General features: G+C 40.9%; 1 protein-coding gene across 1 annotated transcript in view; it reads left to right on the forward strand.

The window, feature by feature from the left end:
- The window catches only part of LOC143039865 (origin recognition complex subunit 2-like), an 87,960-nt gene that overhangs the window by 49,708 nt on the left and 18,327 nt on the right, over positions 1-19,925 (forward strand). The window contains exons 7-9 of the mRNA XM_076210134.1: positions 150-282; positions 10,395-10,638; positions 18,351-18,501. Coding sequence (XP_076066249.1) covers positions 150-282; positions 10,395-10,638; positions 18,351-18,501 — 528 coding nt within the window. The remainder of the gene's footprint in view (positions 1-149; positions 283-10,394; positions 10,639-18,350; positions 18,502-19,925) is intronic.

Below are 19,925 nucleotides of genomic sequence, written 5' to 3' on the forward strand. Positions count from 1 at the left end.
GTACTTTTCCTTTTGATGCCCATTTTATTGGGGTGCAAATATAAGTACTTAAATTGTGCTAGTAAACATTATTATGGTTTATAAGAAAAAAATTATTTTGGTTGTTATGGATAGACTCCCTTAATGATGATCAATATTTTATGTTGCAGTGAAGGTTACAGCATATTCCTCCATGGTCTTGGAAGCAAAAAGCAACTACTGAATGAATTCCAGCAGCAGATGTTGCAGGATTTGGATCATATGGTTATAAATGGATTCTTTCCATCCCTCACCATTAAAAGTGTAAGATGAGATTTAATACTTTATTTTCATCTTGTGCACATTTGTACACATTAGCCTCATCCCTACAGTGGTGTCCTTGTCCAGATTTTGTGTGTATAATTCCAGAAAGTTGTATTCAACTTAGGGGAGAGATGATCAATTCTTTGCCCCTGGTCTTTCATGCAAAAAACCTGTGGCCTTCAGGCGTCTGGCAACAGCCTCCAGATGGATCCACAAGTTACTCAGGGAAAATATATTGTGTTGTTGTCTTTGAATTGTTAGTATAGAGCATTGTAGTATGAGGTGTTCTATGTCCTCTGTGTGGTGGTTGCATCTGGGTCTGTTTGAATCCAAAAGCAAGGCCTATTCTGTGATGGTACTGTTTCAGTGCTTGATTGTGTCGTGCAATAATGACATTGTTGGTCTTACTAGACATGAAAGAGCTTTTTCTCTCTGACATATATCTTTCTTTTTAAGTGAAGTATTGAATTTGGTGATTGTAGGGCTTGTATTTACCTGGTTTTATCTTATGGGAAGGGGAACTATGCTTGTGATGTCCTGTTTCTGTATCTCGCCATATCTAATTTGCTCTTAAATTCTTGTATTGTTTTTGCACACTGTTACTTTAACCAGTATGTTCCATACATCCACTATTCTGTGAGGATAGTTTTTTTTTTTTTTTTTTTCCCTTCCTTCCTTCCTTTAGATCTTTTCTATAACTGTCCTTTTTGAGTTTCTTTCCATGCCCTCTTGTACATACATACATACACCAAAGGCTTTTTCCCCCTTACATGGGGGGTAGCCAAAAAGAAAAAGGCATAGAAATCACTCCCACTCCTTTCTTTTCCCATATATTCCACTCCCCTCCACCCTCCTCCCTCCCTCCTATCTTGGCACCTCCTGGAAGATGGTTCATTCCTGCATCCTGTCCACTGCCCTGGGTTAGAAGCAGTGTTGCAAGACACAGCACATCCACAGCAAGGCCACTTCATAAATTCCGCGACCCCCCATCTCCGTCCCCTCATGCAGGAAAGGAGAAGACGGGGAGAAATCCCTTTGGGCTGCGTCAATTTTTTTCTCATACATACTTCCTCACCCCCCATCCACTCCCCCTCATGCATCACAGCATCATCCATACACAACCCCTCTTCATTCACCCCTATCTTCTTTCCTCTCCCGTCCTTCCTCCACAGACATTTCTCAGTTTAATGTATATTTGCCATTTAGTCTCTTTTTTGTCCCTTTTCCATCTTTTCCAAGCTTTGTCTCTTTTGTCTTTAGCATTGCTACACTTTTTATCATACCAGCACTTTATGAACTCCCTTTTCTGTTTCTGCTTAGGCACATTTATCTGTTCCCTCCTTATAGATTTCTTTGAAAATGTTCCATTTCTCTTCCGTCTTTGTTTCATCATATTTTCATCTTATACAAACTTTTCCCAACAGGCATTTTGGAAAAATTTCTTAAGTTTTACAAAATCAGTTTTGTTGTACATCAGTCTTCCTTCTCTATGTTTCTTGTTTCTTCTTACCACAATTTGTTCCTTAAGTTTGATCTCTATTAGTATGTGGTCACTCTTCCCAATTGGTGTTTTATAATTTATTTCCTCTACTATTTCTGGTTCAGAGGTGAATAACAAATCTAGTCTCGATGGTTCTTTGTTTTGTCTAAATCTAGTATTTTCATTAACCCATTGTTTTAATGTGTAATCTATGGTCATATCCGGTAGGACATTTCCCCAGAGTTCGTCTCCACCTCCCATACTCAATTCTTCCCAATTTATTTCCTTTACATTAAAGTCAACCATAATTACAATATTTTCTCCATATTTCAGTGTCTCAATTAATTCATTCTTTGTATCTTCTAGTAATTTTGAGTGTTCGCTGTCAGTCCAGGTCTTAGTTTTTGGTGGCACATAAACAACTATAAACCTACTTTTCATGTTCCTGTTTTCAATCTTAACTGTGATTAATTCCACTGGGAGACCTTAATGCTAGAGTAGGAAATGGTCCAATCGATGGAGTGGTTGGGAAATGTGGAGTCCCAGGAAAGAATCGTAGTGGAGAGTTGATGGTGGAAATGTGTCTAGAAAGAGAGTTGATGATAGCAGATACAGTGTTTCAGAAGAAAGTCAAGCATAAGTACACATGGGAAAGGGTGGTGGATGGAAGGGTGGTAGATAGAGCACTAATGGATTATATAGTGGTAAATAGGATTATGATAGGAAGAGTTAAGGATGTACATGTGTTAAGGGGAGAGGGTGAGGGAATATCAGATAATTTTTTGGTGGAAGGTAAGTTGAGAGTGGAGGATAGATGGAGAAAGAGGAAAGGGACAAAAGGTAGGGAGGTGCTTAGAGTGAACTCTTTGAATGAAAAGGGAAAGGAGAAGGAGTACGAAAAGAAGCTGAAAGAGGAGTGGAAGGGAGTAAAGGATAGAGTGGAGCTAGGTGTGGAGGAGGAATGGGGATGGTTCAAGGAGGGAGTCATAAAGTGTGCAAGGATGGTGTGTGGAACAAGAAGGACAGGGAGAAATAGAAGAAAGGGTAGTGAATGGTGGGATGAGGAAACGAAGAAGGTTGTAGAAGAGAAGAACGAGCTTTCACAGATTGGTTACAAAATAGGACGAGGGAGTCATATGAGAGGTACAAAGAAAAGAAAAGAGAAGTAAAGCAAAAGGTAAAGGAGGCAAAGAGGAGAGCAGATGTGAAATGGGGTAAGAGTATGACAGAAAATTTTGAAAGTAATAAAAAGATGTTTTGGAAAGAAATTAAGAGAGGAAGAGGAGGCAAATCAAGTAGAGAAGAAAAGGTAAAAGGTGCAGATGGAGAGATGATAATGGAAGAGAAGGCAGTAAGGGGAAGATGGGCAGAATATTTTAAAGAGGTGCTAAATATGCAGGAGGATAGGGAGGGAAAGATAGCTGCAGTGGGAAATGCGAAGAAAATGAGAGTGAGGAGAATGGAGGAGAAATAAGGAAGGATGAGGTGAAGGCAGTTGTTAAGATGATGAAAGCAGGTAAGGCACCTGGTCTGGATGGATGCCATGCAGAATGTCTGAAAAAGGGAGGTACAGTGATGGTGGACTGGCTGGTGAGGTTATTTAATATTTGCTGGAGAGAGGGTAGAGTGCCGGAGGACTGGAGGAGTGCCTGTATAGTTCCTCTTTACAAGGGAAAAGGGGACAAGTGTGAATGTAGTAGTTTCAGAGGGATTAGCTTGTTAAGTGTAGTTGGGAAGGCTTATGGGAGGATCTTGATTGAGAGGATTAGGAGAGGAACAGAAGGAGTAATTGGTGAGGAACAGTGTGGATTTAGGACAGGTAGAGGTTGTGTAGATCAGATCTTTGTGGTAAGACAGATATGTGAGAAAGCTGTAGGAAAGGGGAAGGATGTTTTTTGGGCTTTTATGGATCTGGAAAAGGCTTATGATAGAGTTGACAGAAAGGCATTGTGGGAGGTTATGCAGATATACGGGATAGGAGGAAAGCTTCTGGGAGCTGTCAAGAGTTTTTATGAGAGTAGTAGAGCTTGTGACAGGATTGGAAATGGAGGGAGTGAGTGGTTCGAGGTAAAGGTGGGACTTCATCAAGGATGCGTTATGTCCCCCTAGCTGTTCAACTTGTACATGGATGGGGTGGTGCGAGAGGTAAATGCAAGGGTAGTGGGTCAGGGATTGGAGATGGTTAAAGAAAATGGAGAAAAGTGGGAGGTGAGCCAGCTGTTGTTTGCTGACGACACTGCTCTTGTGGCAGGATTGGAGGAGGGATTGAGGATGTTGGTGGCAGAGTTTGGGAGAGTATGTGATAGAAGAAAGCTAAAGATAAATGTGGATAAAAGTAAGGTGATGAGATGTACAAGGGGTGAAAGTGGCAGTAGACTGGAAGTGAGCATTAAGGGAGAGCGACTGGAGGAAGTGGATAGTTTTAGATACTTGGGTGCAAATGTGGCAGGAAAAGGTAGAGTGAAGGTGGAGGTAGAATGTTGATTGAGAGAAGCGAGTAAATGCCTTGGTGGATTAACCACTTCAGAAGACAGGGGTGAATGGAGAATGGTTGTATATGGATGATGTTGTGTTTGCATGAGGTGGAATGGGCGGGGGGATGGGGGGTGAGGTAGTATGTGTGAGCAAAATTTGACGCAGCCCGAAGGGATTTCTCCCCGTCCTCTCCTTTTCTTCATGAGGGGATGGAGAGGTGGGGTCGCCGATTTAATGAAGCGGCCTTGCTGTGGATGTGCTGTGTTTTGCGATACTGGTTCTGACCCAGGGCAGTGGACAAGGTGCAGGGATGACCCGTCATCCAGGAGGTGCTCAGATAAGAGGGAGGGTGGAGGGGTGTGGAGTGTATTCAGGGATGGAATGGGTGGAAATGATTTTATGCCTTACCCTTTATGGCTACCTCCCTTGTAAGGGGGAAAAAGCCTTGGTATATGTATGTATGTATGTATCTTTTCCTTCTGTTGCCTTTATTACATTTAGGTTCTTTCTTGTTAATATCATGACCCCCCTGTTTGTCTGTCCTATTTTTCGACCAAATGTTATATAATACTTGTCCCACCGTACTTGATAGTATTGGACCTTTCAGTTTTGTCTCTGCAATTCCCATTATGTCAGGTTTCTATATTGATAGGTAGTCATTCAATTCGTTTAATCCTGATATCATACCGTCCATATTTGTATATGCCACTTTTAATTTTTTCTTCTCTTCTCTTTTTTTTGGTTTAAGTTTCCATTTTTCTGATGTACCATTTTCTCAGTCTCAGTCTCGTGTTTTTTTTTTTTTTTTTTAGCCTCACTTCTCAATTCCCTATCTTTCTCTAATTCCTCAGGATTCATTTCCTTTTTTATCCAAACATTTTTGTATTTTTCACTGTTTGGTAGTTTTGCCGCTTTTGATAGTACTGCTATCATTTGTGTTCTTAGTTTGATTTACATTGGTCTGTGATTCTTTTCTTTTGAATATGTACCTATTCTGTGTTCATCGTCAATTTCTGTATATATACTTTGACCTTCTTGGACCGCTTTTAGAATCTCCTTCCCAATTTCTTTCACGTCCTTTTCCCTTTGGTATTTATGTACATTGTGTTTTTCATTTATACCATAAACCACAATACATTTCTTTTTGTCTACTGTGCCTCTCACCAAAATTTCCTTCTCTTTAATTACCTTGATAACTGTTTCATTTTCATTTTCCTTTACCTGCTGATGTACTATTTCCGTGAATGATAGTTTTTGATTTTCGCTTTCCTTTTTCCACTGTTTTTTTTTATTTTGTTTAGGTCAGTCTCTTTGATTGATTCTTCCATTTTTTCCATTACTGCTTTCAATTGTTCTTTTACCTCTTTTTTCAGATCATCATTTGCAGTCTTAACCTCATTTTCCTTTCTTTCATTTTCTCTTTTTTATTGCACTTAGTTCACTTTTTAGTTTGTTTAATTCCCTTATTATTACCTTGTTCGTTGTTCATAGGTTGGTTACTTCAAGTTGCAGATCTTTATACATACATATACCAAGGTTTTTTCCCCCTTACAAGGGAGGTAGCCAAAAAGGAAAAGGCATAAAATCATTTCCACCCATTCCATCCCTGAATACACTCCACACCCCTCCACCCTCCCTCTCATCTTAGCACCTCCTGGATGACGGGTCATCCCTGCACCTTGTCCACTGCCCTGGGTCAGAGGCAGTGTCGCAAGACACAGCACATCCACAGCAAGGCCGCTTCATTAAATCGGCGACCCCCCTCTCCGTCCCCCCATTGCATAAAAGGAGAAGACGGGGAGAAATCCCTTCGGGCTGCGTCAAATTTTGCTCACACATACTACCTCACCCCCCATCCCCCCACCCATTCCACCTCATGCAATCACAACATCATCCATATACAACCATTCTCCATTCACCCCTGTCTTCTGTCCTCTCCTGTCCTTCCTCAACAGACATTCCCCTCTTCCCCAAAGCCCCCTTCACCCCATCCATCCACCTCATCCTAGGACGTCCCCTCATGTTCACCCCTCCACATCTGCCTTCCATACCTCTTTTACTAGTCTTTCTTCACTCATTCTTTCCATGTGTCCAAACCATCCTAATATTCTTTCATCAACCCTATCTCCCAGCTCCCTTTCCACCCCTGTTCTCCTCCTCACCTCCTCATTTCTCATTCTATCCAGCCTAGTAACCCCCATCATACTTCTCATACACCTCATCTCAAACACATTCAAACTCCTCTCTTCTTCCCTTATGTTCCATGTTTCTGCCCTATACAGTGCTGTTGGCACAATCACTCCTTCATACAGTCTCCTCTTATCATCCATTCCCAAATGTCTATTCCTCATTACACTCTTTAATCCACCAAGGCATTTACTCGCTTCTCTCAATCTACATTCTACCTCCACCTTCACTCCACCTTTTCCTGCCACATTTGCACCCAAGTATCTAAAACTATCCACTTCCTCCAGTCGCTCTCCCTTAACCACTTCGGTACGGAACTTAAATCTTGCAGGCAGCAGCCAATGCCAGCCGTACGATGTGTCGTAATAATACTCGCATCATAAAATATAGTCACCGCTTATATCGATCGTTCTCTCTTTCACCCGTGCATTTTGAAAACCACAGAGAATGGGATTCAGGGCACATTTGAGAGAATGTAAAAACACAGGGGCGACTACAATAAATATAATCAAAACGCCGATATGGCAGCGTCGCGAATCTACTTGCTCCTCATGACGCCTACGTGTGCGGCACCGTATGGAAGGGGTTAATGCTCACTTCTAGTCTACTGCCACTTTCACTCCTTGTACATCTCATCACCTTACTTTTACCCACATTTATCTTTAGCTTTCTTCTATCACATACTCTCCCAAACTCTGCCACCAACTTCCTCAATCCCTCCTCCGATCCTGCCACAAGAGCAGTGTCGCCTGCAAACAACAGCTGGCTCACCTCCCACTTTTCTCCATTTTCTTTAACCATCTCCAATCCCTGACCCACTACCCTTGCATTTACCTCTCGCACCACCCCATCCATGTATAAGTTGAACAGCTAGGGCGACATAACGCATCCTTGACGAAGTCCCACCTTTACCTCGAACCACTCACTCTCTCCATTTCCAATCCTGACACAAGCTCTACTACTCTCATAAAAACTCTTGACAGCTCCCAGAAGCTTTCCTCCTATCCCGTATATCTGCATAACCTCCCACAATGCCTTTCTGTCTACCCTATCATAAGCTTTTTCCAGATCCATAAAAGCCCAAAAAACATCCTTCCCCTTTCCTATAGCTTTCTCACATATCTATCTTACCACAAAGATCTGATCTACACAACCTCTACCTGTCCTAAATCCACACTGTTCCTCACCAATTACTCCTTCTGTTCCTCTCCTAATCCTCTCAATCAAGATCCTCCCATAAGCCTTCCCAACTACACTTAACCCATTCAACTCCGATGACAAGATGTCTTGTCATTTGGTCAAATAAAACAAAAATTCATAAAACACCAAAATGTTTGATCAAACACCAGAAAAATATGACGTCAGTCCTCGCTTCGCTCGCAGCGAAGTGAGGACTGACGTCATATTTTTCTGGTGTTTGATCAAACATTTTGGTGTTTTATGAATTTTTGTTTTATTTGACCAAATGACAAGACATCTTGTCATCGGAGTTGAATGGGTTAACAAGCTAATCCCTCTGAAACTACTACATTCACACTTGTCCCCTTTTCCCTTGTAAAGAGGAACTATACAGGCACTCCTCCAGTCCTCCGGCACTCTACCCTCTCTCCAGCAAATATTAAATAACCTCACCAGCCAGTCCACCATCACTGTACCTCCCTTTTTCAGACATTCTGCATGGCATCCATCCAGACCAGGTGCCTTACCTGCTTTCATCATCTTAACAACTGCCTTCACCTCATCCTTCCTTATTTCTCCTCCATTCTCCTCACTCATCACTCATTTTCTTCGCATTTCCCACTGCAGCTATCTTTCCCTCCCTATCCTCCTTCACATTTAGCAACTCCCTAAAATATTCTGCCCATCTTCCCCTCACTGCCTTCTCTTCCATTATCATCTCTCCATCTGCACCTTTTACCTTTTCTTCTCTACTTGATTCGCCTCCTCTTCCTCTCTTAATTTCTTTCTTTGAAAGTAATATAAGATCTTTATAGTATAATCTTAAATCGATCACTTTGTCTGCTAAGTTGTAAATTTCTCTTTCGTATTGCTCTGCTAATTCTGAAATCTCTCACAGTGTCCAAGGTTTTCTCCAATGTTTCCCCTTGCCCCCTAAATCCCGAGAAATATTCATCACTTATGTACCTGCTGGTTGCTTTGGGGGTGTCGTTCAAACTTTTTTTTTTTTTTTTTTTCTCTCTCTCTTTGCATTACCCCCCATGGGGACTCAATTCTGGATTCGTCTAGTCCTCTTTTCGTCGGCTCAATGATTCTTCCCTCTTTATTATTTTCCATTTTTGTATTAACTATTCACTCATTTAAGAACTGGATGATTGGATACAAACCCCGGCGGTCCCACGAATACATATTGATACTCTCCGCAATATCAACAAGGCATTTTTCCTGGTGATCTGTTAAAGCGCTAATTGTAGCAAAACTCAGAGCGAACCCGGAGCACCTGTTTACACTTCCGTTCTCCTCAACTGCTTACGACTGTATGGATGATGCTGTGATGCATGAAAGGGGGGGGGGGGATGGGAATGAGGGAATATGTGTGAAAAATAAATTGACACAGCCCAAAGGGACTTCTCCCCATCTCCATTTCTGCATGAGGGGACGGAGAGGAGGGGTTGCCAATTTAAAGAAGCAGCCTTGCTGTGGGCAGTGGGTGAGATGCAGGGATGACCCATTATCCAAGAGTAGCCAAGATAAGAGGGAGGGAGGAAGGTGAATTGGAGTGGATCATATGGGGATGGAATGGGTGGGAATGGAATTTTTGCCCTTGTTTTTTGGCTACCTTCCTTGTAAGGGGGAAAAAGCCTTTGGTATATGTATGTATGTATGTATTATTATTATTTATTTTTTTCTTTCTTTCCCTTTTCTAAGGTGACCACCTCAAGTGGAGATAATTGTTATGGTTGAAAATTTTCCTTTAGCCCCTAGAATTTTTTCTTTTTTCTTTTTCTTCATTCTAGATGGTAGTTATTGTTTTGTTCAATGCTTTACCTAGTGATGGGTACTGGTCTACTTCATAGTATATTAACTTTATATCTTCTAAATACTATTGCTAGTTTGTTCTTTGGTAGTTTATATCTTCTCTTATATATGGATTGTATTTTTTACTATGTTCAGGACACCATACATCTTTAAAACAGTACTAACACAGAATAGGACTGGCCACAGATTCAAACTCCTTCAGATACAACCACCACACAGAGGACACAGAACACCTCATACTACAATGCCACTTATCAACAATCCCTAGACAACAGCACAATATATCGCCCCTGAGTAACTTATAGTGCCACTCAGAGGGTGTTCCTGGTTACCTGAAGGCTACATGTCTTCTGCAAGAGAGAATAGGTGCATTTTTTATGGTAATTTTTATTGGGAAGTAATTAGATGGAAGATCTTGTATGGTTTCCTATATAACAAAAATTTGTAGGGAGGGTCAATGCACACTATTAAGTCAGGGGATTTTGGTTGTTAATTGTATTGTAGAGGTTGTCTTGTGGGGTTGTTGCTAGAGTTAATTGTGTTTAGATTAAGGAGTAGTTCAAGTGTTTAGTGGCTTCTTTGGTCTATTTTTCATGTTAAGTTGCATTGGATAATGTGCGTTTAGATCACCTGCCACTGTGTGGTTAGTTAATGAGATAAGTGATTGGAGTGTAGGGATGAAGCCTTGGGGTTGATGTACTTGGTGGAATGTATATGTTTGTGATAGTGTTTGTTGTTTTCTTTATTTGTGGTGAGAGAGTGAAGGGGAGACATGTATGGGCAGTGGTTGTGGCCACTTACCTAGAGACCATGGTCCTCCTGTAAAAATAACTGGGGGTAATTGATAGAGAACATTATCATAATGTAGGGGCTAAAACCATAACATTGTAATCCTTCATTTGATGACATTTGCTACAGATTTCTTTCTAATGTCAAATAATTTTTATATATTCTTTCTTCCCTTCTTTTTCAGATTTTAAATGGCATTACGGAGGACATGATTGGGTATTCAGGGAGTTTCCATAGTGTTCAGGATCATACAAGTTTTATCTATCACCACTATAATGGAAATACCTGTGATCCACTTTTCCTTGTTATCAACAATGTTGATGGTCCAATGTTACGGGGAGGTAAAGCTCAAGCAGCTCTTTCCCAGCTTGCCTCTTCTCATCACATTCACATAATTGCATCAGTGGACCACATTAATGCTCCTCTATGTAAGTATATGAGAGGTAAAGGCGAGGGTAAGGGGCAGGGGACTGGAGATGGTTAAAGAAGATGGAGAAAAATGGGAGGTAAGCCAGTTTTTGTTTGCTGACAAGACTGCACTTGTGGCAGGGTCAGAGAAGAGATTAAGGGAGTTAGTGAGTTTGGGAAGGTATGTGATAGGAGAAAGTTGAAGGTAAATGTGTAAACATAAGGTGACGAGGTGTACAAGGGGAAAGGATGGCAGCAAGTTGGAAGGAAGTCATAAAGGAAAGAGGCTGGGGTTGCATGTGGCAGGAAAGGGAGGAGTGGAGGTGGAGGTAGAATTTAGATTGAGAGAAGTGAGTAAATGCCTTGGGGGATTAAAGTGTTATGAGAAATAGGCATATGGTAATGGATGCAAAGAGGAGACTGTATGAAGGAGTGATTGTGCCAACAGCACTGTATGGGACAGAAAGATGGTATTGGCTGCATGTTATTTGCAGAACAATGTGTGCAGTAGCGTGCAGATGATACTTGAGAGACTATTTAGGACACCCCTATGAACCAGAGCCACACATCATTTTATCTGTGTTAGAGGAAATCTCTACTTATAGAAAAATTATGCTATTTTATTGTACTTTGACTGTCCCTGTGTTATACTGCCCCCTCTTATTACTGTCCTGTAATAAATACATACATGTACCAATGGCTATTTCCCCCTTACAAAGGAGGGAACTAAAGTCAAAGGCATAAATCCACTCCTACCCATTTCATCCCCACATACTCCACTCCCATTCACCACCCCCACGCTCCCTCCCTCTTATCTTGGCTTCTCCTGAATGACAAGTCATCCCTGGTTCTCACCCACTGCCCTGGGTCAGAAACAATGTAGGAAGACACATCACATCCACAGCAAAGCCACTTCATATAATCAATGACCCCCTCCCCCCATCCCCTGATGCAGAAAAAAAAGATGGGTAGAAATCCATTTGGGCTGTTTCGAAATATCATTCACACACTCACCCCCCATCCCCCACCCACTCCCATGTATTGTAGCATCATCCATGCACAACTATTCTCCACTCACCCCTATTTTCTCTTTTCTCCTGTCCTTCCTCAACTGACAGTCCCCTCTTTCCCAATGCCCCCTTCACCCCATCCACCCATCTCATCCTTGATCACCCCCTCATATTCACTTCCTCCACCTCTGCCTTTCACACACCTTTTGCTAGTCTTTCTTCACCCATTTTTTCCATGTGTCCAAACCATCCCAATACTCTTTCATCCACCCTATCTCCCAACTCCCTTTCCACCCCCTGTTCTTGCCACATTTCTCACACTATCCATTTTAATAAACCCTACCATACCTCTCAGGCATTTCATCTCAAATACACACACACACACACACACACAGTCGAACAGATCGGATGTGCCTGAGAATGCTCCACCAGCTAGCGCTAAATTTAGCTATTTTTCAACCGAAAATTGGAGATTTACCTAGTTGTAAACAGATCGGAGGTGGGCTATGACAAGTGGTACGTGAGAGTTTAACAAGAATAGAAAAAATAAGGGAAATGGATGATAAACCGACATACGCAGAGACAACCAAAAGATGATTAGATATGAGTAAGTATGAAATGCCTTTGGGAGTGGTTAGAAAGAAAATATGCAACATAGATAGCCCCAGATGTGAAGACGAATCATTCCATGGATTTAGAACAGAAAGAGGTTTCGACCCCCAAAAACATACAGGTACTCCTCGTTTAACGACCTACTCGGTTAACGACAACTCGGAGTAACGACGGGCTTTATGACATTCGTTTAACGTAAATCTCCCGAAGTTACGACGTCGTGTACGATAATTAAGTTGGCTGAGGCAAATTTGTATGATGTTATAAATGAACTTGTACGGTGGATATTACCTGTGAGGTAAAGTGTTCTGAAGCTTAGGTCTACATTACCATCCTGCAAGCTGAAAAAACTACCTGGGGTACAATATATACAGGTAGTGGTAAATTTTTAGTTTCGACCAAGGGCGCAATATAGCAATAGAAAATTAATTATTAATTTTGTAAATTATAATGTATCAACGTAATATGCAATTTTGTGAGCGGAAATAAAAAAAAGATGCTAAAACAAATTTCGTAAGTAACGAAGTCATGTCGGACGAATGGTACACCATGTTTGTTATGATAGATGCCGATGTCGAGGAAATGAAAGGATGATAAATTCGCCTAACCTAAACTAAATTAACCTAACCTGTGTTTGATAAATCATTACCTGCAAATTAAATGTCATCCGGCTCGTCCTCGTTGTCGTCGTCGTGAGAGACGTTGGCAGACGACAAGATGGCGTCCTGATCCTATGCTACCGACTTCATTCGTTAGCATATTTTCTCGTAGCATGGTATTTTTTACTTTCATTTCCGCCCACAAAATTGCATATTACGTTGATACATTTTAATTTACAAAATTAATAATTAATTTTCTATTGCTATATTGCGCCCATGGTCGAAACTAAAAAAATACCCCGGTATTCAATATGGAATGTCAGTATACGCGGATTTGGTCATATACGGTAATTTCGGGAACATAACCACTGTAAATACACAGTAAATAAAGCTTTAATGTACTGTATAAAAGAGGGAAATACACGAAAATAAAGATACATGTATTGCTGGACATTGTACATACAGTACATGTACGTATATGTATACACTTTCGCTTAACGACCAATTCTGTTAACGACGGCGCGCTGGTCCCAATTGTCGTCGTTAAACAAGGAGTGGTTGTACTAATAAGCCAAGAAATATTTGAAATTGAAAGGGATATTGTTGAATGGAAAAGGGAACATAATCAATTATACAAAGAAGTGAGTGAATTGAGGAAGGAAAATGCACTATTAGTTAGGGAATTGGAAGAAATGAAAAAGGAACTGGCTAAAGTAAAAAATTATAATGAAAAGATGAAAAATGAAGACAATTAAAAATGAAACTTTGTTGAGGGAAGTCAATGAAAAAATATTAATAGAGGCAGGCAAAGTTGGTGAAAACAGAAAAGAAATCAAACATGATGGAAATCAAAAATAAAATGAATGAAGACAAAGAAAACCAAAAAATACTATTTAAAGAAATAGTCAAAGAACGAATGAACGAAAGTGCAAAGGACACAGTGATACATACATACATACATATACCAAGGCTTTTTCCCCCTTAGTAGGGAGGTAGCCAAAAAGGAAAAGGCATAAAATCATTCCCACCCATTCCATCCCTGAAAACACTCCACACCCCTCCACCCTCCCTCTCATCTTAGCACCTCCTAGATGACGGGTCATCCCTGCACCCTGTCCACTGCCCTGGGTCAGAAGCAGTGTCGCAAGACACAGCACATCCACAGCAAGGCCGCTTCATTAAATCGGTGACCCCCCCCTCTCCGTCCCCCCATATAAAGGAGAGGACAGGGAGAAATCCCTTCGGGCTGCGTCAAAATTTTGCTAACACACACTACCTCACCCCCCATCCCCCGTCCATTCCACTTCATGCATCACAACATCTTCCATATACAACCATTCTCCATTCACCCATCTTCTGTCCTCTCCCGTCCTTCCTCAACAGACATTCCCCTCTTCCCCAAAGCCCCTTTCACCCCATCCATCCATCTCATCCTAGGACGTCCCCTCATGTTCACTCCCTCCACATCTGCCTTCCATACCTCCTTTCTAGTCTTTCTTCACTCATTCTTTCCATGTGTCCAAACCATCCTAATACTCTTTCATCAACCCTATCGCCCAACTCCCTTTCCATCCCTGTTCTCCTCCTCACCTCCTCATTTCTCACTCTATCTAGCCTAGTAACCCCCATCATACTTCTCAGACACTTCATCTCAAACACATTCAAACTCCTCTCTTCCTTTCTTATGTTCCATGTTTCTGCTCCATACAGTGCTGTTGGCACAATCACTCCTTCATACAGTCTCCTCTTAGCATCCATTCCCAAATGTCTATTCCTCATTACACTTTTTAAACCACCAAGGCATTTACTCGCTTCTCTCAATCTACATTCTACCTCCACCTTTACTCCACCTTTTCCTGCCACATTTGCACCCAAGTATCTAAAACTATCCACTTCCTCCAGTTGCTCTCCCTTAATGCTCACTTCCAGATTACTGCCACTTTCACCCCTTGTACATCTCATCACCTTACTTTTACCCACATTTATCTTCAGCTTTCTTCTATCACACACTCTCCCAAACTCTGTCACCAACTTTGCAAAGGACACCTTGGAACCTTATTAGACCATGTTTTTTATTGATACCATAGATTACAATACATTTTTTTTTTTTTTTCTATAGTGTCTCTTACCCAATCTCTTCTTTCTTTTATTACTTCTATCACTGTGTCCTTTGCGTGACAGTGATAGAAGTAATAAAAGAAAGAAGAGATTGGGTAAGAGACACTATAGACAAAAAAAATATGTATTGTAATCTATGGTATCAATAAAAAACATGGTCTAATAAGGTTCCAAAGAGAAAAAGAGGAGAAGAATATAATGACAGAAATACTAAACAAACATTGAATAACCTCACCAGCTAATCCACCATCACTGTACCTCCTTTTTTCAGATGTTCTGCATGACATCCATCCAACCCAGGTGCCTTCCCTGCTCTCATCATCTTAACAACTGCCTTCACTTCATCCTTCCCTATTTCTCCTACATTTTCCTCACTCATCACTGTCATTTTCTTAGCACTTCCCACTGCAATTACCTTTCCCTCCCTATCCTCCTTCACATTTAACAACTCTCTAAAATACTCTGCCCATCTTCCTCTTACTGCCTTCTCTTCCATTATCAACTCTCCATCTACACCTTTTACCTTTTCTTCTCTACTTGATTTGCCTCCTCTTCCTCTCTTAATTTCTTTCCAAAACATCTTTTTATTACTTTCAATATTATCTGTCATAATCTTACCCCACTTCACATCTACTCTCCTCTGCCTACTTTATCTTATGCTTTACTTCTCTTTTCTTTGTACCTCTCGTATGTTTCCCTTGTCCTGTTTTGTAACCAAATTGTGAAAGCTTGCTTCTTCCCTATGACAATTTTCTTTTCTTCCTCATCCCACCACTCACTACCCTTCCTTCTATTTCCTCCCATCCTCCTTGTTCCACACACCATCTTTGCACACCTTATGACTCCCTCCTTGAACTATCCCCATTCCTCCTCCACTCCTAGTTCTACTCTATCCTTCACTTTCTCCCACTCCTCTCTCAGCTTTTTCTTGTACTCCTCCTTTTCTTTCTCATTTAAGCAGTTCACTCTAAGCACCTCCCTACCTTTTGTCCTTTTCCTCTTTCTCCATCTATCCTCCACTCTCAGCTTACCTTCCACCAGAAAATGATCTGATGTTCCCCCACTCTCTCCCCTTAGAACATGTACATCCCTAATGCTTCCTATTATACTCCTGGTTACCACTACATAGTCCATAACACTCTATCTACCACCCTTCCATCCATCACCCTTTCCCATGTGTACTTATGCTTGACTTTCCTCCTAAACACTATTTTCTATCATCAACTCTCTTTCTAGACAAATCTCCAGTATCAACTCTCCACTACGATTCTTTCCTGGAACTCCACATTTCCCAACCACTCCATTTATTGGTTCATTTCCTATCCTAGCATTAAGGTCTCCCAAAACTACTACATTGATGTTTCTCCCTAATCCCACTATACACTCATTTAAATCTATCCAAAAAGCCTCCCTTTCTTCTACACTCTTCTCACTACCAGGCCCATATGCACTTATTAAAACCCACATTTCCTTTCCCAGTTTCACCTTCATCCACATTAACCTTGAAGAATCCTCCTTCCATTCCACTATACGTTTACCTATCTCTTCACTTACCAATTTAGCCAAAATTACGAAGGTGGAAATAAGGAGACACCACAAAATTATAGGCCTGTATCAATGACAAACACAATAGTGAAGTTATTTGAAAGGATTGTGAAAGATTGATGGACCAAATATCTTGAAGAGAATATTTAGACAGTCAGTTTGGCTTCAGATCCGGAAGGTCGTGTGTGTTGAACCTTTCAAGCTTGTACTGGAGAGTGATTGATACACTGTAAGAATGTGGTGGGTGGACTATGTGTACTGTGAACTGGAGAATGCATTTGATAAAGTACCTCACAGTGGACAAATGTTGAAATTTGAGGACTGAAATGCAAACTACTAGAATAGATGAAAAAAAAATTATAGGAAAGATAAACGAGGACAGTAGTAAAGGCTGAGATGTCAAGATGGAGGGCAATAATGAGCAGAGTATCACAAGGTTCAGTGCTTGCACCAAAATGTTTTTTGTCTGTGTCAGTGAGATGATGGAAGGAAAAACAAGCGATGCCAACATGTTTGCAGATGACACAAAAATAATAAGAGTAAAACATGAGGAGGATGGTAGACTAGTGCAAAAAGATCTTGACACTATTTTTGCATGGAACCAAGAATATTAAGTGAAGATCAATAAAAGAAAATAATAATGCAAAATACTGGAAGTGGGCAATAGTGACACAAGACCATCCTTAAACTATTATTTGGGAAGTGAATCCATTACAAAAGCAGAAGAGGAGAAAAACTTTGGAGTGTTGATAAAAGACAACTTGTCACCTGACAGATGTATTAGCAGGATTGTGGAAGAGACATACAGACTACTGCAGAAGGTTAAAGTGGTATTTAACTATATTGATGAAGAGATGATGAAAAAACTCATGGAGACCATAATCCATCCAAGACTGGAATATAAGTCAGTAGTATGGTCCCCGCACAGTGAAGTATATAAGCAAGATTGAGAGAATACAAAGGGCAGTAACCAAACTGCTCCCCATCCTGGTAAATAAACCATGTAAGGAAAGATTTAAAAGCACTGGGTCTACCAGCTTTGAAAGATCATAGAGAAAGAGATGATGTAATTACAATATTCAGGGCACAAAAAGGGATTGATTGCATTGACAGAAGAGATCTAATTAAAGATGGGAGGGCTCTAAGATATCATGGGAACAAATTAAGAAAAGTCACATGTCTAAAGGATAGGAAATACAACTTTCCATAAATACATGGAATACCTTAGAGGGTGATATAGCCCAGGCTCAAAAATGAGTTCAAATCTCAATATGATAAATTGGAAATCAAGGCTATAGATTAAGTTGGAATTGTACATGAATTTGAGGCTAGGTATGATGAAAAATTAAATAGGAAAATGGGCCTAATGAGCTGCGCTACTTTCCTGTATACTGCAGTTAGGTAAACATTTCAAAATTTTTTTTTTTTTTTTTTTTTTTTTTTTTTCCTCCTGGTAGTTGACCAAAATATCTATTCTTGACCAACCTGAATGGAGCTGAGGGTCAAAATTCAAAGTTTTGTGAGAAATATCACCTTGATAAAGCTGTATTCTTGACCAAATCTGTTCTGGAACAGTTTTCTAGAATGGATTGTGGTCGACAACTGAGGTTCTACTGCATATATGTTATATGCATACACAAGAAGCTAAGATGAGAGGGAGGAAAGGGTGGTGGATGAGAGTAGAATGGGTGTAAGTCGGTACATGCTTTACTTAGCTACCTCCCTTATGAATTGGAAAAAGGCCCTTGGTTTATATAGATACAATATATATTTAGATATATATGCTTGTATATGTTGATTTAATTTTGTCATCTTTTTAAGTTGTCTTTGACACCATTTCCATTCCAGTATTTGACAGCACTAAATTGAGTTGTTACAATGTGTTATGGTGGGATGCAACAACCTTTGCTCCATATTCAGAGGAAACTTCATATGAAAACTCTTTACTCCTCCAACAATCAGGATCTCTGGCATTGTCATCACTCATCCATGTCTTCAAGTAAGTATATATTGCTATACATTTATTTACCTAATTATACCTACTTGTAGCATATAGGAAAGGAGCAACTCTCAAAAGTCCTGTCTCTTACTGTCCAATTATCATACTTCTCTGTATCAGAGACATATCATGTATATTCAAAGATCCTTTCACCCCATTCATCTGTCCGCTGTATTCTTGGTCTTCTTTTTCAAATCCACTCCATCCATTTGCTTGCTTTCCTCAATCATTGTTTTCATACGTCCAAACCACCTTACTGTTCTCTGTTCTACCTTATCCAATACTTTCCATTCCTACCCCAATTCTCTGCCTTTCATCCACATGTCTCACTCTACCCTTTCTTTGTATATACAGTACTACCTCTCATTAACGGACGTTAATTAGCTGTATTTGCGGTGTTTTTGGTGCTGTTGTTTAGGGCGTGCAGTCACTATGCCACCCAAAAACCACTCCAAATCAACAGATTATTCACATCAATGGGCACCGTTACCCCCCTTTTAGTCCGTTAATGAGAGGTAGTACTGTATATAGATTAGTAATATGAAGGAGTGGTTGTGCTAATGACACTGTATGAGGTGGAGACTTGGAATTGAAGAGGGGGTGGAAAGAAGCTTAAATATATTTGGGATGAAATGTCTGTGAAGTATGGTAGTTATTACAAATTTAGATAGTGTGTTTGAGATGAGGTGTCTGAGAAGTATGATGGGGGTTACTAGGCTAGATAGAGTGAGAAATGAGGAGGTGAGGAGGAGAATAGGGGTGGAAAGGGGGTTGGGAGATAGGGTTGATGAAAGAGTATTAGGATGGTTTGGACACATGGAAAGAATGAGTGAAGAAAGACTAGTAAAAGAGGTATGGAAGGCAGATGTGGAGGGAGTGAACATGAGGGGACGTCCTAGGATGAGGTGGATGGATGGGGTGAAGGGGGCTTTGGGGAAGAGGGGAATGTCTGTTGAGGAAGGACAGGAGAGGACAGAAGACAGGGGTGAATGGAGAATGGTTGTATATTTATGATGTTGTGATGCATGAGGTGGAATGGGCAGGGGGATGGGGGGTGAGGTAGTATGTGTGAACAAAATTTGACGCAGCCTGAAGGGATTTCTCCCCGTCTTCTCCTTTATGCATGGGGGGACGGAGAGGGGGGGGTCGCCGATTTAATGAAGCGGCCTTGCTGTGGATGTGCTGTGTCTTGTGACACTGCTTCTGACCCAGGGCAGTGGACAAGGTGCAGGGATGACCCATCATCCAGGAGGTGCTAAGATGAGAGGGAGGGTGGAAGGGTGTGGAGTGTATTCAGGGATGGAATGGGTGGGAATGATTTTATGCCTTTTCCTTTTTGGCTACCTCCCTTGTAAGGGGGAAAAAGCCTTGGTATATGTATGTATGTGAAAAACAAGGAGGTGAGGAGAAAAGCACTGGTGGAA

Source organism: Oratosquilla oratoria, chromosome 27 (assembly GCF_046742065.1).
Source record: "Oratosquilla oratoria isolate Oo_2021 chromosome 27, ASM4674206v1, whole genome shotgun sequence".
Classification (NCBI taxonomy): Eukaryota; Metazoa; Arthropoda; class Malacostraca; order Stomatopoda; family Squillidae; genus Oratosquilla; species Oratosquilla oratoria.